Raw genomic sequence first — 25,835 nt, forward strand, 5'->3', positions numbered from 1 at the left:
CATGTTTAGTTCAAAGCTTAGGTTTTACTTCAAACTTTATTAATGACGACCTTGAGGTACTAAAGTGATCCAATTTGGTTAGTGGGAAAGTGATGGTCTGGTATCATTCACTGATTACTCATTCGAACATTTACATGAAATGTAAAAATTACATACTAACAAAAATCTTTCACGATTTCTTCCGAATTTCATCTTGATATTTACAGTTATATCGTCATAAACATCCCAACCACTTAACACTTCAACTTGTTTCACTCTTGTTTCGCATTCAAGCGATGTTTTCTATTTTACAATCCGTAGTAGTATTTTTGATATTTATCCATAATCGAACACAGACACACTCTTGGCTCGACGTGAGCGTTCAATCCCCTCAAGTACGGGTGGTTATGCGCGACAGCGATGCATGCATCTTGTGCATCTCATGTTCAGCCGTGTGAACGATATCAATAGCCCAACGAGATTCCCATCAGACTACCGTGCGATTAACTGATGTATCGATTTAACGGACAGGCACACGGTCGGTGGGAAACCACGAACACCAGACGGCACTAGACGAGAATCTGTTTACTAAATTACACCTGAGAATATACAGACCAAGCGTATATGCATTACGTACGCGACAGGTGTGTCACAGTGACTGAATCAGTTTTTTTCGTCATTAGGTGACTTTCTTTGCTTCCACAATAATGGTAGTTTTTTCCTCCTTTATGGAGACATTTATTTTATGATATTTTGCTTGTTCTGATTTTTCCGTTGTGCGCATTGGAAAGTTTTGGAATGGCTCCAGAAATGATAAAAATATAAAATTGAAATCATATAACGAATGCACATTTTCATCATATTTCTATATATTTCTGTCTTAGTTGCCGATTATTTTATTTTACATGAGCATTCATGGGAATTCTAGCTCGTAGTCATAGCTTATATGTGAAGGTACGTTTATTATCGTTTCCTAACAGCGCAAGTGTTATTGGAAAATTTGAAGCGATTGTGGGGCTTCTTTTGGTGTATATTTGTGCTTATTTTCTTGATTAGGCGAGCAGTTAGAACTTGTTCCGGTTTTGACACATTATATGCATACCGTAGAATATGAAACAAAAAATAAATTGATTAATTGATGTTTAGAAGTTGTGATCGCACTCCTAGTAGCACTCTGGCGTTTTACTTTTTAGGAGATATTATAATCTCCTGTTGTGCAATCACCACTAATAGACACTCATGTACATGGAATAATACCATCGGCAAACAGCAGTCTCATTTCCCCACTAAAGTCCACCAATTGGCTCTGCAAGTTAGTCCGGGGTAATGGGATTATTATAGGAGGTTCTGATTTGCGACAACCGCTATCCGCATCGTTATTTTGCGAACTTAGTTCCATTTTAATTCCACGCTGATTGCTTACATTTGGTTTAAATGGTGTCACCTTTCAAGCGGGACTCGGATTACATAGTTTCGGCGTGAATTCGACTTAGGAATTTGCGACGATGAATACACGAAGTTTACTGTTTCTCTGATGGAACACGACGCCTATCACATTGACTAATTATGTATCGCTGCTTTTAAGTTGTCCAATTGTGAACAGTGCTTGTGGGAATGCATCGACTGGTTGCTTGGTAAAATTTTCCTCCCCAATCCGAACAGACACAGGGTATGATTTCTTCGGGTGAAGATCGGCTTTGGGGTTCGCTAATTATTTCGCTTACCCCAAGTTTTAAGCCGCTCAACACTGTTGTAAATGATTCATTTTCATCTTCCATCACGATGTGCTTTTTGTTGCGTTTTGCTATCTATTAAATGTTTTTTTGGTCAAAATGTGCGGAATGAGATCCACGTTAACGGTGGTTTTAGGTATCTGTAGAGATACCTCATTCATTTGTCGTATTCCGAGGATTATTCTTGATCAACATTTCGATTTGGTTATCATCTGAGGCGACACGAACTTTTCGAACAACTTAATGTAGACTATTCAATATTTTTACATCTAAATGTTTCATACACCGATTTGATGTATTTAGATGTTATTTGTTGCGGAATATAACGGAACCTGTATCGTTTTTATTTAGTTCTAAATAATTTTTAGTGGTTAACATTCCTGTGATTTTTTTCGTTCCTAGCCTATTATTCTAATCGTCGTTTAATTGAGATTGTATTGAGAGAAAATTTGAGATTTTCTCTGCATTCATCGTTCATGTTTTGTACTGAATATTTAATCACCAAGTGAGGATAACATATCAGCAGAAGAAGAATTGAAGATTGCTTTCAAATTTTGATGTTATCTGGTTAGTTTATATAAATCTTCTTATATTGACTTTGTGTTCAAAATTTATCTCTTGGGTAACTTTAATTCTGAAACATATCTTTATCAATTACTTTGTGGCTACTCCTACATACACATCATCATCTCTGATATATTGCGTCTGATACCTATTCTCGTTATAATCCTCTCAATCCGTCAAATATTCTGGTTTCATGAAATTATCCGGCACTGTTTTGGAAATGTTCTAATTTTAATTGTAGTGAATATAATTCGGGATTTTCATTCTGGAAAAGCTTGTTCAGTAGATTTCCAACTGGCAATATGTATGATAAAAATGTTAGGTACAGCTTTGTACCAGGAAAATTTTGGTAGGGATCCTAGTATATTTATTATGGATAACTTCTTTTTCTTATAAAATAAAAAGTACAAAAATCAGGAGAAATCCGGATCATTTTATAAAAATCAGTCAAAATTAAGTGTTTGTCAGGATATCAGGAAACGTGCCAGGAAGTCTGGGAAAACCTGGAAAATCAGGATGGTTGGCATCTCTGCACGTGTCCCTTAAACACTTTTTGGAAATTGAAGCTATGTGGTTCTTTGTGTTTTTTTGATAGTTTTGGCTATATTCTAAATCCTTATCTACACAAATTGGTTTGTCTCATATGAATGATATACAGTGGAACCTCGATTATCCGCGAGCGGATGAACCGCGATGCGGATTATCCGCGAAAGTGAGTTCTTTAGTAATTCTATAGACCATTGTCGGTTAGTGGTAGGGTCTGGTTCTTGTAGCTTTCACAAAACTCCTGAGATGATGTATGTCCATCGCACATATCAAAATGTGTTCGATAAATATGAGTAGCAGAGTTTCGTTATATATTTTTTTATGTATTTATTATCTAAATTAGAATTCAGAATAAGATTCTGGATCAGAATTTGCTTGCTCGTCCCTTGTTTAATATGTAAACATTTTTGGGCTTTCGGATGCCTCATGACCAGACTTTCACTCAGTGTTTATTTTACATTCCATGATCAGAATAAAATCCTTTTCCAACTATCAACATCTTGAAACATTATTTTATCGCTGATGTTTTTCTTTTAGGCAGAGACTGTTGTAGTTGTTGCTATGTCATTCGATTCCACTGGTGTTTCCCAGTATTTCTCGTCGTCGTGAAGTTCATCTTTGTTAAGCTGTCGAACCATGGGCGATTTAAGGACTAGGCCTGCAAAGTACAGAACATTTAATTTCACAGATTACTACTGGCGATTATTTTGTTTTTATTGCGTTATTTGTCACACACCATTGAATATATTGAACAAACTACAAACCGTGTACTATTGAACAGTTACTGTTTAGTAAAACTTTTTTTTGCATTTTTATATATTTCATCCACATTCAAAACGACCAATGAGATTTGTGCACTGTTCGTGTTCAGAGATTGTACTGGTTGTGGCAGAACGCAAATCAGATTGTTTCGTGTATCCAGTTCCCACCACTGATTATCCGAGAACATATTTTTAGGTTGCATGACTCCTCCAAACCGTTCATAAAGTAATATAACTCCTTAGATTAGGATTTTGTTAGTCACATGCAGTTAACAAGGTTTGAACTTTTTTGACATACCTGTAGACAGGCCTCCGACAATAGCTATCGAGACTGTAATTAGAACAGCTAGCAACTGATAGGCACCCTGCTTATGAGCACTTCGGCCGAATCCCTGCAAGAATAACGACTTTGCACAATTCTGAACAGCATGATACAACAATTTCATCATACCCCCGCAACAAACTCGTGATGATCGCCACTTGTGTCATTTGTCATGGTTGTGTTCATCACTGGCGCAATAGATTTCATCGCCGGGAAAATGCTGGTCAACGATGTGCCATAAGTTTCAAAAGTGGCTAATGAAGCATATATAGCGGAAAAAGCTGCAGAGAGAAGTGCTGGCATTCCATGTAGGTTATTCACTCCACATGTGTCCGCAAGCCGCATATTGGATAGCATAGCCGGCTGAGAAATTGAAAAAAAACATATTGTTCAAGATTGATATATCGATTCAATTCTCTATTTTGATCTTACGGTTAGAAATCGGTATCCAAGCACTGAAATAACGCCAGCAATAACTCCTACCAGCAGCGCGCCGAAGGGATGAATCATTAGGTTACAAATGGAACCAACGGCCACCCCGCCCGCGAGTGTAGCATTCTGTACATGTACCATGTCAAACTTCTTCTCATGCGATACCAGAGCGGATAAGGCGAATGTAGTGACGGTAGCTCCAGCGAGGGAAAGATAGGTATTGATAATGGCACGTTCCTGCTCTGCTCCTTCTACGAGAGCCGAATTGAAGCTAGGCCAAAAGATCCATAAGAAGATCGTCCCGATCATGGCTGTGATATCGGAACCGTACGATGAACATTCCAACTGCCCAGCCTTTGCATCCTCCTTCGTTGGTCGCAAAATGAAGCTGACTGCGAGCCCGAAGTACGCTCCAAAGGCGTGAACCGTAATGGAGCCTCCAACATCGGCAATTTTCATTACTTCTAGCTGTAGAAACTCATTGGCTGCGAATATGGCAATTTCGATGATACCCATCACCAAGAGTTGCATCGGGGTGGTTCGACCTAGCAGTGCTCCCATACTAATCAGTACTGCGGCTGCCGCAATGTCTGCCCCGATAAGGTTTTCCAGCGATAGAGGGATCTTACTGTCCTCCATTTCGTAGCAGCCGCGCATTATGATGGCCCATTGGATGACCAGTGCGCCTACCAACAGGTTCAGCCCGGTGGCGCTGAATCCGTAGCGCTTGAGGAACGTCATCAGGAAGGCAAAACCGATAAATATCATAACGTGAATGTCCTGGAAGTCTGCAATGAAAGTAAAGGTTTCCCTATAATACTTGGTTGTTTGAAATATCGTGCGGCAACACCTATGCTTCACTAATTTAAACAAACGTATAATCTAGTGTAATTATCTTACGTAAGAACCCTCATATTTCATGTGGGTCTTTGTTTATAAGCTATTGAAAGTAGCCGCGTTATAATGTTTTCTAAAATCCAATACATTAAACATAATTCTGTAACAAGAACATAAAAGGCTATGGAAATTTGTTACGAAATGATAAATGTGAAAATGCTCTTTAAAGAATAATATATCTCTACTGAATGTTGCTTACATATTTTGAACAATCAATGAATTAGGTTTGAGATGGGTTTTGGTTAAAACGCATTCGGATGAGGTTCGACACTTTGGTCGTGTTGAGAAGAATGAAACTGGAAGAAACTTTGGTTTCCCATTACCATGCTGAACTGTGCAGGATGAGGGGTCGAGATCGTCCATGAAGGTTAGATCATCATGCTTTTAGGACGCTGTTAGTCTTTCAACCCACGATATCGAGTCTCACTCGTGGTGAATCGATTGGGCCAAAAACTAAAACATCTTTTTCTTCCTCTTCTCCTTCTTCTTCTTCTTTGGTTGTATTCAAGAGGCTTCAATTCTGCAGTTCATTCGCCTCTCATGTATCATCGCCCCTTCACGAACCCTTGTATATCATAGGGCTCTAGGACGTTCAGCAGAGTAGTGAATCAAGCGAGTGTAACTAATAGAAGCGTTTGATTTCGGTTTCTGACCACAACTCAATACTTTTTTTTCTCCATCCTTTCATCTCTACAAAAGTGTAGAACTTTCAGTAAATGGCGAACAATTCGTAGAGTTCTATTCAATAGCATATTGAATACAATATAATTAGCGGTAATTATAGGTGAACACTATTTTGTGATGAATTTCTTATTCCTGTAATTATACCAGATCACTATTTCCATGCCTGCGAGGAGGATAAACCTTAAGGTTGAAGGACGAATTAGTCAATGTCAATAGTACGGGTCGTTAAACAACGCCATTACCTAAAAAACCTAGAATTACTCTTGTATTCTGCCTTTATATAAAATGTGGTTAATAAACCCAATTAAGGAGCATTTTTAGTTTTTATTTAACTTTTATTTTCTCTACAATCATTTATTGCAGTGCTTTAAAACAAAATTAGATTCAAGTCAAATGGGTATGAATTTTCGATCGAGGGCCGCCCATCCTCTTGAGCACAGACTGATTTGCGATCACTTGGTCACTTTTCCAGTCTTTTGCGAAGTTTACAATAGAATCTGCTGCCTTCACGTGTTTTCTCAAATATGATTCGGTAAGGGCAAAAAAGTCTCAATTAGTCAGTTCGTTGGATTCATCGGTACGAACAGAACTTCGTTGGACGGCTCGGAAAGCATACCACACTCACAAGCTTATCAAACCATTGCCTTTTTACCATTTTTTGGTAAAAATTGATGTCTCCGCCTCGTCAACACATTAGCCATGACGAACAGTGTAATACCTGAAAGCATTTTGTAATCAAACACACATTAGTCGATCATGCAATTTAAAGGTACTTAACAACACCAGATCCGTAAGGATCTGACGATGTGTGTTTTTCTGTAGAGTAGAAGTGGTGCGCAAACGACTCATGGTTGCTCGAATCAATTGTTCTGACGAACGACGAGTTTCTCGAACTGAATCATGCTTTTCACAAGAAATCTGAATTTTCTTTTAGGCGTTGTTCAATCTATTCATGATGAAAGGACAAATCAAATTAAACACAAATCTTTATAAAAACACCCATTATACAAACCCTTCGGAATACAGCGGTGACAATTTATCCCCATAAATGAGTAGGACTCACAGCAGGCATAGACAGATGAATTTTTTTGAAAAATATCATAGTTTCTAGGGTGTATAAACTTGGCGGGATGCGTTATTTGGCGATTTGTCTGAAATTACGCTCGGTTTGGGATCATTTTCTTATCCCGTTGTGACGAAATGATTCCAATAAAATAAGATCTTTAGTAAGCACATATAGAATTGTGATGCAGTAAAACATGTTAATGTATATTTTGTCTTCTTTGAAGTAGTACCTCTCATCTGACACATTACAAAAATCTGCTTACCAAAGCCAAATGATGTGTCGACATTATCGGCAATCTCGTTGAAGGTTACTCGAGAATTGTCCGAAGTATTCTTCTTTGAGTCTCTTTCGAGCTTTTGAACCAACAGTAAACTCCTGATTTATTCATAGCAGACTAACTAAAGCCGCAAGGATGCCTTTCGTACTTTTAGAATGGTGTTCTTTTATAATCGATCGGGTTTTGGAAATAAAAAAAATGTCCCAAGGTGCCACGTTCGGCGAAAAAGATGAGGCTGCGAAATGACCTGAAAGCCTTCATTCGCCAAAAATTATCTCCGGTGAGTATAAGTACTACACTTCCGTAATTAGATATTTTATTACATGTCTGCTCGAAACAAAGAATCACGATTTGCAGCAGCCATGGCGTCAAGCAGCTACGCTCGGTGTTTCGTTAGTACTGCCAGCTCCACCCGGAGTGAAGAAGTTGGATATCGTGATGCACTTATTGTCCGCCGGATATAGCAGATCTGACATTTACAACATCCTATTCTTTCTGGAAAAAGACGAGAGCGTCGAACGCATAGTTCTATTTGCCTGACGGTGTTGTGCAACCGCAGAGTGTAGTAGAAGGTGAAGAGGAAAACCGAGAGCAAGGTGACCTCATCGTTCCGCACTTTGAGCCAGGAGTTCGGAGCAAATAGTGAAGAAGTTTACATATCGAAATGTAATCTCAAACATTTGATATGCTAGCACTAATAAACGGGTGACCCCGGATTGGACCAGAAAGTCATGAATTATATTCGTAAACATCAATCTGCCTCTATTCTTGGGCTTGGCCAAGAAGTTTGGTACCAGCATCGAAATGATCCAGGATTAAGAAGAGACATTCTTTGTAAACCTACAAAAAGCTGAAAGTACCCAAACAAACTCCGGAACAGCAATATCGTGGGGACTCCAGAACGCTGACGGGGACTAAATTTTACACTAAATCAGTTGGATAGAGTTTACCAACTACGGATATGACTGTTGCGGTGGAAAATTCAGCCAAAAGGTGCTAGTTTGGCAAGTAATTTGCACATGAGGCTTATGATTTTCTACTTTTCTCGAAAAAGGACCATAAATGCTCAAAATCATTAGGACGAATGCTTGAAGAAGATGTCACTTCCATTGTATAGAAAGCATTACCTGCCTTTTCTATTTTATCTAGATTTGGCAACGGCTCATTACTCCAAATCTACCCTCCAGTGGTTTGCTGAAAACAACATCATGTACACCAAAAAGACATCAACCCACTGAATTGTCCCCAATTACGACCAATCGAACGTTACCGGGCAATTATCAAGGGCATATTCAAGAAAAGTGGTACAATGTTTCAGAACATGTCAGACTTCAAGATGAATTGATCTTAAGCGTCCAGGAAGTGCACGAAGGCTACTGTGCAAAATTTGATGGGAGGTATTATTAGAGAATTAGTCACTCTACTGTCTATAATCTATAAGCAATCATGAAACGTGTTTAACCAACAATTTCAACAAACTATTTGCATTTTTTTTATTGTTGAAAATTTGAGATTACTACATTTTTATACGCAAGCGTCGGTCGAGACGGTCGTATCTGAGCAGAAAAAGAAGCGACTAAAGATGCGCGATGTTGTGGTCATCATGGATGAAAAAATCTACTTGACGCTGGACGGCAACGACTGACAGGGGCCGGCCATTGGACATCTTCCACGAAGCACGAAGTGGCTGCCGCTTCCATCAAGAGGTATCACAAGAAGCAGGATGTCCGGAATTGCTCTCGGCCCATTATGTCAAGAGATCACTGGAAGAGATGGACCGACTGAAGAGAAACGTTGTACCGGATACCGCGCACCTTCCCAACGTCCTCCAGCTGCGAATTGTCGTGCGAATCTAAAACGGACAAACTACTCCAATAATTGTGGCTCAAAACGGAGAACAACGGAGTTGTATTGTCGTTCTTGCGCAACCATTAAGAGACATCTTCAATCGCTCGTTGCAGCAAGTAGAATTTCCCCGCATCTGAAGCAGTCGTTCATGACACCAGTTTTCAAACGTGGTGATCGCCATAGGCCGTGGAGGCGATCAGGCGTAGTGGTAACATCCATACCTCTTACTCAGAGATCACGAGCTCAATTCTCACTACCGACATTCTTCCAAAAATGGAATTAAAAAGTGACGAACCAGTCGAGAAATGTGTTGAAAGTCACTATAATAGAGAACAAAAAGGTTATACGTTATAGTACGCACGGAAGAGGACTGCTAGCTTTTGCAAAGTTTGCTAACTTCGTTTGCCGATTGGTGTCAGAGAAATAAGTCGATACTGAGCGTTGAAAAATGTCAGGTTATCACGTTCCATCGCGTTGTACAGCCAATCATATTTGATTACCAGATAGGTGGCGACGCTTTAACAAGTGTCACTGATCTTGGGGTTCAACTGGACTCAAAAATGACTTTCGATCCACACCGCTCCATGATCGTTTCGAAAGCATCACATCAACTAGGCTGCATTTCGAAGATAGCGAAGGGTACACTGGAGCGCCGCCGAAAAATACAGCAACCGACGCTTGTGGCCAAGTTGATAAACGGAGAAGCAAATGCTCTCGATCTTTTGCCAATGCCAAATAGATCGTGTGCCAAATAGATCGCTTCGGAACAGAATATTGCTGTTACCAAGCCAAGCTTTTTGAATTTAATGAACCAACTAGACCTTTGTAGTAGAATTGGACTTGTTTTGAATTAACTCTTACTTAACACCTTTTATTCATTAAGACAGATGAAGATTTCAGATGAATTACCACAAATAAAATTAAAAAAAATAATAAATAAGAAAAAATCTGCAGACCGGAATGAGTTTCCCAACACAGACTTCTGAACCAAGGAGTCTGAGGAAATCGGCATTGGAAATATATGCAAGATCTGGGGATTTCCCGAAATTGGGATTTGTTCACAATTGATTTCGGAAATTGTTACATTCAATAACCGGTTTAATCAACACACTCAAATGATTACTAAGCCAACGGTAGTCCTACGTCAACCTTGTGGTTATATCGTAGGTATAACCCACCCATAGTTTTTTCGTTTGGATAGCATCGGTACTGAGAACGACAATAATAAAAATTAGAAAATGGAAACGAGTATTTAACCAATAACAAATGCAATGAGATTCAGTAACTTGATCAAACTCTGTACAATTAATTGGTTTGGCGAAAAATAGGAATTCCATTGTAATTTTTCAAATATTATAGCAAATACGCATGTTAGCTGGTAATTTGTTGGTCTAATGTATCCAAGAAACTACTGTGAATTTTCATGTTGATACGTTCAGTCGTTCTCACCTTTTGATGGATCAAAAATTTTTTTTAGAAAAATAGAGGAGCACTTCAACGATGTTGTGTGTATTAGTTCTCGAACTATTGATAATCATAAATAAAAACTAAAAGATTCTAGACCATTCTTCTTCATTTTATCCCCATTTGGTTACCTAATTTTGAATAAATTCAACGCTACGAAAACTCACGTGGGTATTTCGGCAAATAATTGTCTGCCACAGCGCCGTCTGTGTCCACGCTAGTTCCATTCTTGGGGAGTAACTCTTTTGAGTAGTCGGTGAGAAAACCAAATATAATGATAAACACAATTTGCACTACTAGCAGCAAAATATAACCGGATACAGACGACCCCGGCGTATGCATTTTGGTACTTTGCCCTTTTCACTATCACTTGAATTACACCGCTTTTACACCCGCACGAAACGGATATTTTCACGGCTCCCGAAATTGATTCACCGGCGGTTGGTATCGAACTGATCCTCGCAAATTGGCCGTTTGGGGTTCATAAGTTTGCCCAGACAAACAAAAACAAACCTGTAGTATTGCCCAGAGCGAACCACGTTATAATGGTACTGATGGACAGTGACTAGATTTCTGAAGTGGATTATCTGTATCCAGAACAGCTCTCCCCCGTGGTGCACACTCGATCTAAATTGTATGGTAAACAAACCCACCGTTGCTCTCGTAGTAGTGATCCGATGTTTGTCACAGCTTATGCAATGAAGCTCCATGCATGTCACCGGTTCGGTAGTCAGAATTGGTACTGGAACTGGGGTGCAAAACCACGTTTAAATAAATTAGGCAAATATTTGCTTGTTGTGTGGTGCTTTTTGCCCGATTAACAAGTGAACTGATAAAGGCATAAAGAGTTTATTTCTAATGTATCCACTGTTGTGCACGAATTCGTTCAATGTTTCACTTATAGGTCACAGTACCTTAAACGGTCGGCTTGATTTTGTATATCTGAAAAACTCACAAGTCAAGCACTATCCAAAGCAAGGGTAAACATAATTGAAAAACGAAAACCAGACCAAGAGTCGTTTTATGATAAAATATTCAAGATCAGAAGGTAATTTGTTCGTCAAGTGTATCGCACATCGCATTGAAAATGGCGCGTTTTTCAACTCACCACGAAGCTGCTCGGGAAATTGATTTCAGTACTATGGAAATCGATTATTTGTTTTAGAATTGTTGTTTACTTGGACGATTAGTTTTATGAATTTTGAATATATGACAAAGGAATACCATCAAGATTGTGGTTACGTATTTATTTCTTATGATAATGTTGATGTCGATGGTAATACTTAATACTTATACATAATGTCTAAAAACTCGGCAATAGCCGCATTTACGAATCATCCTGCATCATTGCCGGCGTATACGAGTTTACATTTTCTATTGGCGCTTGAAGTACCGTCTTGCGGAGTACTAGGTATGTCAACCCTCCCACTATTAGATACGCAATGCCAATCACTGTAATGATAGCCCAGGCTGGAATGATGGTTCCGCCTGTAAAAGAAAATGGAGAAAATTAAAAACATATTACTTCAGTCCAGAGAAGCAACTGACGTTTGTAGGTGCGAGTAACGGTTCGACGTCCTCTTAGAATCTTTCGCCTTGCTTCTGTCTCGTCTAGGCACATGCTAAGCAGCACTGAAAAAAAAAGAAGAATGTTTATACTAATTTATACTAATATTAAATATGTTTTAAATTTCAAAATGATGATTTCGCCATATTTCCGCGTTACGTTTCGCGGAATCGAAGTCAGGCATCGTATGACAGGAATTAAATAATTGACGAAAATAGTTATCACAACAGTATATTTTTAGAAATAAAAATAGAAATGGAGTATGTTGCTACCTGCAGGCCAGAAATAGCCCGAAATATCATATGAATCATTGACAAATGATTTCTTTTATATTGGCTTCTGCTGGCATTTGGTATGCTAATTAATATCTTTTAATTTGCCAGATTTTGACGTCAATGTGGTATAAATATTAAGATCTTCGCTTTTCAAATATTTCATTAGCATCAATCAGTGCGGTTTAGTGGGAGTTGTTTACATTCGGTTCATTAGTCGCAGTCTCGGTAGTAAGTTCTTTTTCGTTTAGCTGTATATAGATTTATCATTGTTGCAAAAAATAATAAAATGATATCTTAATAGGGTTTGTGAAATGCCGAGTGTTTCAATTAGAACAACACAAGTTTGAAGCATCAGGAATCACACTTCGTTTTAGTTCGGGCTTGTTTTTGGACCAGATTTGTAGTTGAAAAGAATCAGTAATATGAAAGAGTAATTGTGCCAAGCGATACTCTAGTGAAATGTATGTGAAAGAACTTTTCTATGTTTCGGGTGCTAATTGAAAAATGGAGAATCTTTCGCACTCTCTGAAAATCTCTTACATTTTAAAATGTAATGTGTAATGTAATAAATGTAATTTTTGTAATTTTACATTACAAAAAGTGTAGTAGGCTAGAAATATTGGGGCGCGGTATTGTATTTTAAAACAAAAATTAATCGGGCAAACGTAAAGCACCAGGCAAAACGTATGTCGTTAAACGCTCGCTAAAGCTCGACGGACATTGCTAAAGGATCGTATTCTATGTTTCAAATTAACCGGGCAATCAGTGGAACACAGGTTTGAGAACGAGACACCGCCGCTTCCGACGGCGAGTCGGTGGTGGACTCGTATGTCATCATGGCAACTTGGACCGTTTCGATTCCTTGCCCTCGTCAAATGGGGGCTTCGCCTCCATTACATTGTCCTCAGAAAAAGTTTCAAAAAACTAAAAACAAGAAAACAAATTCATAATACAAATGTGAGGCACATCATGTGCATAACACATGGTGTTTTTCCCGCGCCACAATATTTCTAGCCTACTACACACTACACTACACGGTTGTTTCTATTGCAGTTGTTTACTGCGACGATTTATTCCGGTCACGACGCTCCATATATACTATGCTTTATTTTATGCCTACAGATGGCAGGAGTCAGCTTGTCCAGGTCCAAAAAGGGGAGTTTTCATAAAATATCATTCCACTCCGATATCTTTTGTTGTGATATGCACCATCCCACGAATTATCACCATTCTTCTGCCATCATTACTTGATTGTAGCATTGGAGGAGTGAACAATCAAACTAAACGGCCCTTTTCAGGGCCATCAAATTATTATCAAAGAGTTTAAATATGAAAATTTTCAAACATATCCACAACCAATATGTAACAAATAGCCTAGCGTCATCTTTCGTCAACTATGCGGTCGTGTCTCAGACACAACGCTTCTGTAACTCTATACGAGTCAGTTTATATTAGTTCCTGAACGGCATTACGTTTGTTACAACGGTTTAAAAATGAATATTGAACCAAAACTGACAATAAGTATAGAACACTTAGTGAAACTGAAGAAGCGAAGGCGTGAAGGCGTAAACAAAACCAACGTATTTTCCAATAGAAACAATCTGGGACTAAACGTGTTAAGCAGATTGTTTGAGGTTAGAGATGGGCAAACCGTTCATGAAATGTTCGATAGTACTAGTTCACCAAAAAGACGTTCGTTCACTCCACGACGTTCGTTCACGTTCGTTCACTCTTTTTGGTGAACTAGTTCTTGTAAACTAGGCAACAGTTCATATGAACTGCTTACACAGTTCAAAACGAACTTCAGCTCAGAACGAACTGTGTACGGTGAATGATGAACTGTGTGTATGCAGTTCAGAACCAGTTCAAAATGAACTGTGTATGGTGATCGATGTATGTTATGAGAGGAAAGCGAACGAACGAGTGAAAGATGAATGGTGCTGCAAAGTAAATAGTCCTCAAATTAACGAATGGAAAGAAACGATAGCTCCATGAAACAACAAAAATAAGCGGTATTGTCGTTTTCGTAATAAAATGCAACATTTCAGGATACGATGGTTTTTAAATTGAATTGCTTGATTATTTATCAAATAAACTTTCAATTCAAAAATACAGTTGAAAGCGAAACTATTCAAACAGTCTTGTTAAACAGTAAATCGCGTCGTTGATATGAAATATTTTTCATATTATGTCATATTGTGCTCGATAATTTTGGGATAGACGATTGCGTTTTGGTACAGTTTTGCTGTAGCAGTTATTGCTATACGTCGTAAGAAAAGCAGCGCAAGCTAGTGCTGAGTGCAAAGGTTTGTGCTAAAAAAATGAATCACGTCTCAAACTGAATCAAAATTTCAAAACCAAAGTTTGGTTCCTTATTGTGCTGAGATATTTTTCACAAAATTCGGACGAATAATTCTTTACTAACAAACAGTATTTTATATGAGTGGACAGAACAGTCGTAGATAACATCCCACACTTTTTTATACTTGTGCTGACATATCCCTGTACTATACGAAATAGTGAGTGAACTGCTCAGAAAAACTAGTTCACTTGGGTGAACTGTAGGTCATTGAACGGTTCATTTAAGTGAACCGTTTTGCCCACATCTACTTGAGATACCATTATAACACTTACATTCCTTCCCATCTAAACTGGTCCAAACGTCAAACTTCCCGTGTAGGGGAACATAGGGTATGACGCACCGTGTCGGTAAAACGCTTCTTCATGAAATAATGGGAAGCGCAGTAATTGGCAGGATTTTTCTGTGCTCTTAGCTTTATTTTTTTTATTATAAATACCATTAGATGCATTTCAGCACCGAAAACCACGTCTTGCTTCATGAAAAAGTAATATGTAAAAACTGCATGATTCCATGCAACTTACGAACAGACGTGGCTACGTTGTGAATGTGAAAAAAACATTGAAATATGTAGTAAAAATACATGTTCAGCCTGTTTTGGTTAAGATGGGTGTCTTACTTTGTCCTCCCCTAAATACCTCGGCGTCGTCATTGAATTGATGGATTTTGGATTTTGTTCAATGAGAATGGAATGCTATTGATTTAGTATGTTTGAAAGAAAATTGTATCTTTTTCCGTGTTCGGGTGTTTAGCGGTATTAGTGCTAGTAACACGAATCGTGGTGGCAGCTTTGGGAATGTTTTTTTATTTGTTTCGGTTTGTGTTGGTATCCTTAAAAATGCTGCTCAAAATGCTTTCAATATCTGAATAAAGTTCAACCAAGATCACTGACATACAGTATGTAAAACAAGTTTATGAAATCTTAATTCAAATTAATTTTTAATGTTCTGTTTTTCGTTTGAAAACTGGGATATTTATTCGGCTATTTGTATTTGTTTTATACATTTGTTTAATCTTATGTGCTATAAATTATCCTTACCTGGAGGAATCATGGCGTGAGACAACAAAAAACGAAAGAAAAACACGCAAAAACGTTTATGCACCCAAATATGATTAAGGTAAATGATTTTGGTTTGTCCAGTCGAAAATATGAACATGGTTTGTCCACTATTTTGAATGCTCTAATTCAGTGCACCTGTTTCAAATCAGGTATTCGAAAACATATATTCTAAACATATAAAACATATAAAAAAACATATAAATAAAATTGTGTTTTTCATGATTTACAGTAGTTTAATAGTTTATTTTTACGGATTAACATGTTTTAAAGGATTATAAAATCCACTTTCTCTTCGTGCCAATGCGCACCTCATTTGAGCTAAGTTTTAGTCAATCATCAGATGATTATTTGGCACGTATTCAGACCCTTTCTGGATTATAACACTTACATCTATTGTGAACATAATGTTTGTACATCATTTGTATCAGATTTACATAGATAACCATTTAATTAACGAATTTCGATGACCTCAATTCTGATTATGAGTTGTTCAATTCACTAATGTTGTTTTGTCCACATGATTTCTTTGGCAACCGCTTGGCTAACTGCAGTTTGTTTATAGTGTCCTTCGCGGATAGCAGAAATGATGATTCTCTGTGTTGAATGTGTTGAGATGAACATTTTTAGAATGCCCAATAAAAGGCAATATTCTGAAGAAAGACTAAATTATGAATGGATCAATATGATGGCAGTAAACTCAAGCAATGAGAAATGCAACATCTACTTGAAAATTCAAATTTTTGACGTAGAACTACGTCTTTCAGGAAGGGTGCCAAATCAGATAACAGGTTCCGTTCTTATGAAATAAAGTTAACGTTAATAACTATTTTCACTGTGAACGAATTCTCATGATTTGCTTACCAATTGAATCGGAATTTCTCTAAGATTTGTTTGATATGCTATACATTACAATTCGCTAATTTCTAAATGGTTTAAATTCATGAAAACTGGGAGAACTTCCTTTTTCCCATACATTATTTCTGCCGATTTGTGTGCTAACCCTACCCGTATTTCGAATGTTTAAAACTCGAACATTTCTTAACAGATCGGAAAGATGTTTACATCAATTGATAGGAAATATTTCTACTCGTCTATCACAATTAATAAAATATTATTTTTCTTGAGATGAACAATTGAATAATTGTAAAATGTCAAGCATTTTTCAAACGCCCTAACTGTCAAGCATTGATTGGCCAGATTTACGGTTTCCCCAACACAGACTTCAAAATCGATGTACCTGTGGAAATCCGCTTTGCAAATATACATGCAAGTCGGGGGTATTTTTGCTCCCACCGAGCTGTGTTTCCCTAACACGGACTTAAAAATCAATGTGTCTGGGGGAATCCGCTTTGCAAATACATGCAAGTCGAGGGTAATTTTTGGCGTTGATTTCTTTTGTACTCGCTTTGTACTGAGAAGCCTGGGAAAATCGTCATTTCAGATACTAGAGGTGAATGAATTTTCGCGGTTCGAGAACCACGTAAACATGAGATGTGCATCAATTCCAGAGGGGAATGTAAAATACAATGATCGTTTGACCATTTTTTTCCGTTCAAATATTTTGGTAGTCCTAGGCATATCAAACGTAAAAGGACGTTCATTAAATTTATTTGTAACGAAGAACATAATCTATTTCAAAAATTTCGATGCATTCTAAAATAAAACTGTAAGTGGTAAACAAGCGTGGTAAACAAAGCGGTCGTGTCCTAGATACAACCCCTTACAAATTTTCATTCAAAAATGGTGATTTCTAAAACTGGACAAATCATGATCATTTTTTGGACAAATCATGATCATTTTTTGGACAAACCATGATCAGAGATGGAAAAAAACCATGATCATAATTTCTCTTTGAGGAAAATCGTTGAAAGACATAAAAATTTGAATAATTTCAACGTATTAGCAACAAGAGACTTGGGGCTTTTCAACAAACCCAAAACTCGTATCGATTATATGTGGTTTTCATGAAGAAAAATCGATTTGCATTTTCTAGTTGCATGAAAACACCCTAAATCGGACAAACCAAGATCATTTACCCTAGTACAATTTCGAAGTGTACTACGCTGTTTCTATCACTTTGTCAAACTTAAACATTGCATACACTTGTTATTCCCTTGTTTGGAAGGTTTTTTGATCAAAGTTGGTGTTATTTTGCTTCAAAGCTACCGTCAAGTCATTTGCGACATCGGGAATTTCATAAGGTATTTCCGATTACGGCATCCGGCAACTGCAAAATCCAACCGCACACAGCAGCCTCAGGTTAGAAGTTAACAACAGCTAATATTCATTTGGCTGAAAAGAAATTCAGTTCTGACATTTCCGATAATCAAGATGAAAATGACACTGGGTGGAAAAAATAAACATCAAAACATATTGAAGGACAAAAGTTCATTTGCTCATATTCAATGGTTGCCTGGATCTGTCATTTTATTTTTCGTTTGGAATAAATAGGTTTTCGATGCAACCTAGCTCGAAAATCTATGCATTTGATCTTAGCGAAGACCATTTTTTCCAACACTGGTCGAATGGCACTAAAGAAACCATGACTATCAGAGAAAAACATTAAGAAACGACTGATATGTGCACAAGCTCTTATTAATTGAACAAGACTGGAAGAAGGCAATTTGATCAGATGGGACTAAAATAATGTTATTTGGGTCTATGATGTTATCACACGCAAATAGCGATGAACCGGCGAAAGTCTAAAAGAGAAATATTCGAAGTCAACAGTTAAACATGGAGGAGGAGAATTATTGCAACATCATAAGGTGCTAAGATACTCAACTCAGGTAGAGTTATGGCTTGGGGCTCCATGGTATCGTGTAGTATCGGAGAACTCGGATTCATTGACAGAATAATGAGAAAAAAAGTTTTGTTGGACACATTGATGCGAAAGCTTTCAGCAAGTTTGCAGAAGCTGAAACTTGGTCGTTGGTACACATTCCAGCAGTATGGAGTTCGAAGCTGGTATCAAATTTATTTACGGAAAGAAAAATCAAAGTATTGGAGTAACCAGCAGAGTCTCCTGACCTTGATCCACTAGATTATTTGGGGTCCGTTTTGAAAGTTAAGGTACAGCGAGTAATTGCAACTGAGTAGAACAAAAGCTAAGCAACTAAGTTTCTTTACTCAATTCCACGGCGATGTCTAGCATTTTTTTCGACTTACGTCTTACGTCTTTCGTATTTACTTTTGTCATATGATTTCAAAATTGATCAAGATTACTTTCATATCACATGACTATGATCTTAATTTATCTTTACCGATAGAAAAATGATAGAAAAAACCAGTTTGATAGAGTGTATTGCATTATTTTTTAGAATTATTTGTAGGAAATATGAAAATTGACAGTGGTGGATAAACTTTTAAGGTAGAACTCTAGGAACCTTATTGCCATCGAAGGAAGCCTTTTCAAAGTTTTTGATTTTACTTTCTCACTAAGGCCGTTACTTGAACTGTATCCAGCAGCAGTCCAATTTATCTATCTAGCGCATTTAATTAAAATGAACTATTGAGGAAATCTCGGGAATAGTGGCACTAATTATATCTCTTGCTTATTCTCGAAGAACACTCATTCTTACACCCCACTTCTCAGAATGTATCTTATCAGTGTTGTAGCACACAAAGTATTTCGTCACACAATGACTAAATCAACGCTCTATTTTTTGAGTTCACACAGTTTGATTTTATATGCTATTATTCAAACAAATAACATAGATGCGATGAATATATAACTTTTTGATCATAAGCGAACTTCATTTTAATGTGCCAACAAAAGTTACGATATTGAGAGTATTAGTATTACTCTTCCCTTTAAATTAATTTCACTACTGCCTGACTTACCTATTAGAAGTGCGAAATAGAACGCTTTCCTTTTGAATATTTGCATTGTTTTTTCGTTGTTTCAAAAAATCCTATGGTTTTCGATTAATCACTTCAGAAACAACTGTATTAAATGTTCGACACCTGCTTCTCCGAACGTCGCACAAATACTTTTCACGCGCTGCCACTAGCGGGTGCCGGAGCGCATTGTAACCTGTTCGCACAAAATTCATGCTGTTATCTTTGACTAGATAAGATAAGTACTTATGGAACTCAAATTTTATGCATACTGCCGTACAGGCTTGGCATTTGAATAAGATAAGTGCTCGTTCCATACATCCAGAATTGGTGATAAATGAACGAAATAACGGATGCCGTTTATTTTGTTACATCAAGAGCACACGAGAAATTTTATTTCTATTTGTAAAAACTCACAGTCTTTCGCAGAACACGGTAAAACACTCAGTAATCATTCTATAAAATACGGTATAAAAATATTTTGTTGAGAAATTTTCAATTAATCATCCAATTGACACAAACAAGCAGCTCCTCGAAGAACCCAATGCTCCGGTGGTGAGTCACTAGTGAGATCCAAAAACATCACAAAGTTCGTCGAATGACCGGTTGTCGACAGAATACCGCGCCGTTCGCTCGTCTTGTAAACGGGGCATTCATAACAGCCGCGGTCTGATGTTGATTTGCTTTCTTTGGGTGTTGGGGTCATCGATATAATCGGAAGGGTATCATACAGCACTCGTGGCAATGATTCATCGAGGCATCTGATTTCATGGTTCCACCGAGCACCCTCCAGGTACAGTCCCTAAGCAGAAATATACAAACAAACAAGCAGGAATTAGAACGAATGTTATGGTGCAATTCCGCGCCAAATTACCCGGCCGTTGCCTCAACCCTCTTCGATGATTTTTTTTAAACTCTTGTGACTCATGTGTTTTCAAGTTAATGACCTTTAGAGGTTTTCATTATTTCTTTCACAAAATGTAATATTAACTTTATTCTCATCAACCAAATTAATCCTCTCAAACTGCTTGACATTTGTCGGCGCCACATTGGTACCTTTTTTACTTCCGCTGCATATTTTTTATATTGGGCCTGATCACGAACGTCACTTCACGGTGAAAACGAGATGATTTGTTTGCAATTTGTATGCCCTTCATTTCGTTTTCACCGTGAAGTGACGTTCGTGATCAGGCCCATTATTCAAAATCTACGAATTCTACGCCACGTGTCCACGCTTGATGTTGAAGACCAAACATGATGTGTGAAAGTAAAATAAATAGCAGATTGGAGTCTAAGAACGAATCATAAAGCAGTTCAAAATTATGGATCAGAACCATAAAGTAATCATTAATTTTAAGGGTAAGAAATCAGAGAAATAAGATATCTCAACAGAATTTTTTTAACGTAGAATTATGTTAAACAGTAATGTATAGGGTGTAAAATGAAAATCTAAAACGTGCACAAATATCAAATTATGAAAGATTTCAAACGCTTATAACTCGACAATTTCTTGTTAGATCGAAACATATTATTTCAGCCACTATCACAAAAAAAATTATTTTAGAAACAAATTGTGGAATATATCCCGCGATAAATCCCACGATTTGATTGGTCTAATTTCACCCCAGTTTAGCCGTTTGAAGCGTAGCAAGCAGTGTTTGCCAAATGATCCATTCACTGAAAAAATCGCTTTCGTTCGTTTAAATATGATCATACACAAATCTTTTCCCCCATTCCCGGCATTCTTTTGTTGTTATGTGCTGTAAATCACGACACAAGAGAGAACGAGACAACTCTGCATCGGTTCGCACTTCATGATACACCGACACGCAAGCAGAACCATCATATACGATTTCGGTGCAGAAAGTTTATTTTCTTGTTTGCTTCTAATATATACATATCGACCTCTCCATGCATCATGAAACAGCAGGATCATACGGACTATGCAAAGCGAATGATTCATATACAGCTAATGTAGCAGATCCTGATTTTTAAGTTTCAGAGAGTGCAAACTATATGATTATTTAGCTGGATAGAGGCTAAGGGAAGGGTAGTCAGATTATATTTTTTATTTATAACGCTGCTGTCCCTTGAAATATATATACAGGGTTTTCCAACTTTAAATTCCGAAAGTAAATTGAAATAAAACACACTTAGAATTCGAATTTCAATGAAACTTTTATTTCAAATTAAAGTTTGGTTTATGCCATTATGTGTGAAATACAACATCATTCAAATGTCCACCTAGCGCTTCCTCGCACACCATGATCCGGAACAGGTAATTTTCGATGACTTTTCGGCACATATGGGCAGTATCTCGGTCATAACTTCACGAATGTTGTCTTTCAAATGTTCAAGAGTTTGCGGAGAGTTGGCATAGACATGGTCTTCCGCATAACCCCACAAAAAAAGTCTAGCGGGTTAAATCGCATGATCTGGACGGTCAATTGGCATCATCAAAACGCCGTCCTGCTGAAACCACATGTCATCCGTATCCATATCTTCAATTTGTGGCAAAAAAAATCGGTTAACATGCGGCCATAGCGTTCAGAGTTCACAGTTACCGTCTCGCCGTCCTCATTTTCAAAGAAATACGGCCCGATGACTCCACCAGACCATAATGCGCACCAAACAGTGACTTTTGGCGGATGCAATGGTCTCTCAACAATCACGTGTGGATTTTCTGAGCCCCATATACAGAAATTTTGGGTGTTCACATAGCCACCGAGCTCGAAATGTGCCTCATCGCTGAAGAAAATTTGATGCGAAAATTCAGCATTTTGCTGCTGTTGTTCGTTCACCCAATCGACGTATGCCCGACGCATTCCATGGTTACCACGCTCTAATTTTTGTACCAGTTGAACTTTATATGGATGTAGGTGCAAGTCCAAATGCAAAATTCGCCACAATGATGTGTTTGACAAGCCCAATTGCTGAGCACGCCGTGGAATCGAAACATTCTGGTCATCCTCCACACTGGCAGCAACAGCAGCAATATTTTCGGCCGAACGCACATTACGATGATGCACAGGTTTTACAATATCCGCTACGGATCCAGTTTGTTCGAATTTACGCACTACATTAGCGATTGTGTGCTCTGTAGGCCGTCCATGACGACCAAAATCCGTCCGTAATGCTCGGAAAACATTTGCCGGTTTTTCATCATTTTTATAGTATAATTTAACAAAATTAACACGTTGTGCGATGCTAAAACGATCCATATTGTAAAATGGCAGACATTCAACTAACGATATGACGCTTTGGTTGACAGCTATGTCAAACGGTTGTCAGCGCAGGGCTGTATACTCTCGGAAGCCCGAAATGGAAAACCCTGTATATTCATATAGACCGCATAGTTTTACTATCAACACCGCTCTCTTTTCCCATTCGTTGCTCTCCGCAAATGGTGACCGAATGATGACGCAATTTTTCTTGTATCATTTATTGCTTTGTACTTGTCTGTGCAGTGGGTTTCGCTATAGTAGAGCGGGACGATATATGAGGTTCAAACTTGTATGTAGGCTTCGAAAATGGTTTGCGAATATACAAACAACAGTCTTCGTTCCTCTCTTGGTTTAATCACTTAGTGTACAAGTGATTACTGTCATTCATACAAGTATCTGAATGATCCTCTCATATTTGGTTATATGTTCGTGAGAGGTTACTTGATTGTGTCATTCGATTTTGATCGAAATCCAAACACTGGTAGCAAGTTACATACCGGGCAGTATAATTGATCGTGTAGCAAGCATCGGGGTTTCCAATAAGAGCGCTACAAAAGTTTTTTTTAAATAAAACAAAAACGGTTTTGGATATCAATGAAATTCTTTATTGATGTGAAAGTACATTTGATGCCATTATGTATGGAACTCGATTTCTTTTGCATGGTCACCACGAGCACGCTTGCAGACGTTCAGACGCTGAACCCAATTTTCGACAGTTTTCAAGCATAAATCGGCTTATACTGCTGCAATTTTACGTTTGATTTTCATACGAAGTTCATCAATCGTCGCTGGCTTGTTGGCATTGACCGTAGAATTGATGTAGCCCTACAGGAAATAGTCTAATGGCGTCAAATCGCACGACCGAGCAGGCCAATTGACTGGGCCATTTTGTGAGATAACACGCTCACCAAACTTGGTTTTCAATAAATCGATTGTTAAATTCGGCTTGTGGCGCCGTCCTGTTGGAACCACATATTGTCCAAGTCCATATTATACAATTCGGGCCAAAAATGACAGAACAGAAGAGCAACTAAATAATGCCTAGCCTTTAAGCTAGGTGCTCATTTTTGACGGCACCATTGGGGGAGCAGAACCAATCAGAACGTGGCATTTTTGATTGGATGATAGGTGCATAGAAACCAGATGCAAACATCTTTGAGATTTTTCAGGAAGTTGAAGGTCAAGTCGAGTTATAAGCATTATAAATCATGCGGTTTTTGTAAAATTTTAACCAGTTAACTGTGGCGTCTCCATTAAAAAGTGTACACAGTTTTGTTTCACCAGAATCGAGCCATGACGAGTGTATTCTTCAGACTAAGTAAGTAAGTTTGGCTCGTAAGATATTGGATGAAAAAGAGGGGTTTATTTTATAAAATTTTAAATTTTATTACTAATATTTACTTCTTTGGTTAACATAAGCATTTATTATATACATATTAAACTAAAAATGCAATGAATTAAATTAAATATTATGCATATAAAAGTAAGAATTCAAATCTTGCTGTGGAGTGATATTCATCGAAACAGGGTATTATTCACAATGGGACTTTGCAAATCGAACACCAGTAACGCGATTCCTTACTGATCCTATGTTTTTAGCAATGCGAACACCTAAAAAACATTATTATCGCACATAAATAAATTCATTATGCGAACTGGTAAACGTTTTCAACCAATGCATACAGGGACGCATGACATCAACTCAAACTGTTTATATTTTCTATTTGTTTGTTTTATTCCAGCATAGCCTCAAAATATTCTAAATATCTTTAAATTATATGTTATGTTTTTCTCAAAAATTTAAATTGAAATAGCTAATGGTAACTGATTTATACGCATGACGAGTATACTCGTCAATACACGAAATTTTGCCTCTTCTCCATGACGAGTATACTCGACAATCACAGTTAACTGGTTAAATTTTGAGAAGTGAACCCCTTACCATTCTTTTGAACGTGGCCCTACGTTAAAAAATAGCAACAAATACAACGGATCATATGACAATAAAAGCTACCATTATATGTCCAAAGTTTAAATAAAAACCAGAGAGGGTCTACATCAGCTATTTTTCGGTTAAATCGGCGTGGAATTGCTCTAGGTTATCATTAATACGATAGGTTCGTGTTACTGTCTCTGTGTTATGATGCACTTACGTCAAATGTTACGAAATCCTCGTTTTTAGCTCGGCGTTCCTTGGAAAAATTGTGTGTGAATGTAATGGAAGTGTATAGGTTTCGGGTGTTAATTCAGCACTTGGAATAGTGTAAATGTATGTGGAAGCGAGGTATCAAATAACATTACTCTTACCCTTATGAAAGTACCAATTTCTCCTCTTTTCTGCACTTTTTCGTCCATGTCGAATTCGGTCACTTCGAATGCCATAACCAAATCGTCAATACGCAGTTTGTTCTTCCGCGAGTGATTTTGCATGACTCCTGTCAGAAATGACTGAGTGAAATAGAATCCACTGATCCAGTACACTTTCGGTTCACCATCGTCTATCCAGCGCTGGAAGAATGCAAGTCGCTGCACGAAGTCATTAACATAGCTACCCAAAGGTTTAAGTGAAGGATAACTTTTCGAAAGCCAGGCTTGTGGAACTTTACCAATGTTCATCGAGCGGTAAATTCGCTCAAGCTCAGGTATCATACTGATCTGGCCTTGAATAGCCCGCTGAACGTCTACTAGGCTAGCCTTGATGTAGGCGAGTAAGCGATTGAAGCGTGTCAGCTCCTGTCGCAGTACAGTATTCATCGAGTTGGTGTACTGAATCGGAAACTTCTCTTCGGTAGCTTCAATATTGAATGCATCGGGCAATTTTTTCATTATTTCAGTGGCTATTACCAACACTGGATCGGTCTTCTGTTCTTCCTGGCTTCCTGTCGATTTTCCGCCGAACAATTGCGTTTGGGTCTGCAATACCTTGTCCAGTAGCTG

At 37.9% G+C, this 25,835-nt stretch overlaps 3 protein-coding genes across 10 annotated transcripts in view; all 3 read right to left on the reverse strand.

Annotated features, from left to right (window-relative positions):
• Window positions 1–3,270: 3,270 nt before the first annotated feature.
• LOC129774969 (ammonium transporter Rh type A) lies at window positions 3,271–11,534 on the reverse strand. 2 transcript variants are annotated; one of them, XM_055779096.1, is made up of 5 exons: window positions 10,741–11,323; window positions 4,338–5,125; window positions 4,035–4,268; window positions 3,882–3,975; window positions 3,271–3,480 (listed from the first exon to the last, which is right to left on the reverse strand). In XM_055779096.1, the coding sequence occupies exons 1-5, from the start codon at window positions 10,913–10,915 to the stop codon at window positions 3,356–3,358; spliced, it is 1,416 nt and encodes a 471-aa protein (XP_055635071.1). In that variant the 5' UTR covers window positions 10,916–11,323; the 3' UTR covers window positions 3,271–3,355. The 2 variants fall into 2 exon arrangements, with proteins under 2 accessions (XP_055635071.1, XP_055635072.1); XM_055779097.1 differs by lacking the exon at window positions 3,271–3,480 and adding an exon at window positions 3,589–3,821 and having other exon boundaries at window positions 10,741–11,534.
• A 278-nt stretch (window positions 11,535–11,812) lies between these two features.
• LOC129776329 (uncharacterized) lies at window positions 11,813–19,860 on the reverse strand. Its single transcript, XM_055781915.1, has 3 exons — window positions 19,678–19,860; window positions 12,122–12,205; window positions 11,813–12,061 (listed from the first exon to the last, which is right to left on the reverse strand). The coding sequence occupies exons 1-3, from the start codon at window positions 19,721–19,723 to the stop codon at window positions 11,901–11,903; spliced, it is 291 nt and encodes a 96-aa protein (XP_055637890.1). The 5' UTR covers window positions 19,724–19,860; the 3' UTR covers window positions 11,813–11,900.
• Window positions 19,752–25,835, reverse strand: part of LOC129776328 (dynein axonemal heavy chain 3) — a 32,884-nt gene continuing 26,800 nt past the window's right edge. For 4 of the 7 annotated variants that reach the window (XM_055781913.1, XM_055781911.1, XM_055781909.1 and 1 more), the window contains 3 exons: window positions 25,206–25,832; window positions 25,052–25,090; window positions 20,027–20,476 (listed from right to left, as the gene is read on the reverse strand). In XM_055781913.1, coding sequence (XP_055637888.1) covers window positions 20,174–20,476; window positions 25,052–25,090; window positions 25,206–25,832 — 969 coding nt within the window. In that variant the 3' untranslated portion in view covers window positions 20,027–20,173. Of the gene's footprint in view, window positions 19,871–20,026; window positions 20,477–25,051; window positions 25,091–25,205; window positions 25,833–25,835 lie in introns of those variants that run through there. The other 3 variants (XM_055781912.1, XM_055781910.1, XR_008743088.1) reach the window with 2 other exon arrangements.

The sequence above is a fragment of the Toxorhynchites rutilus genome, chromosome 3 (assembly GCF_029784135.1).
Source record: "Toxorhynchites rutilus septentrionalis strain SRP chromosome 3, ASM2978413v1, whole genome shotgun sequence".
In the NCBI taxonomy this organism is placed as follows: Eukaryota; Metazoa; Arthropoda; class Insecta; order Diptera; family Culicidae; genus Toxorhynchites; species Toxorhynchites rutilus.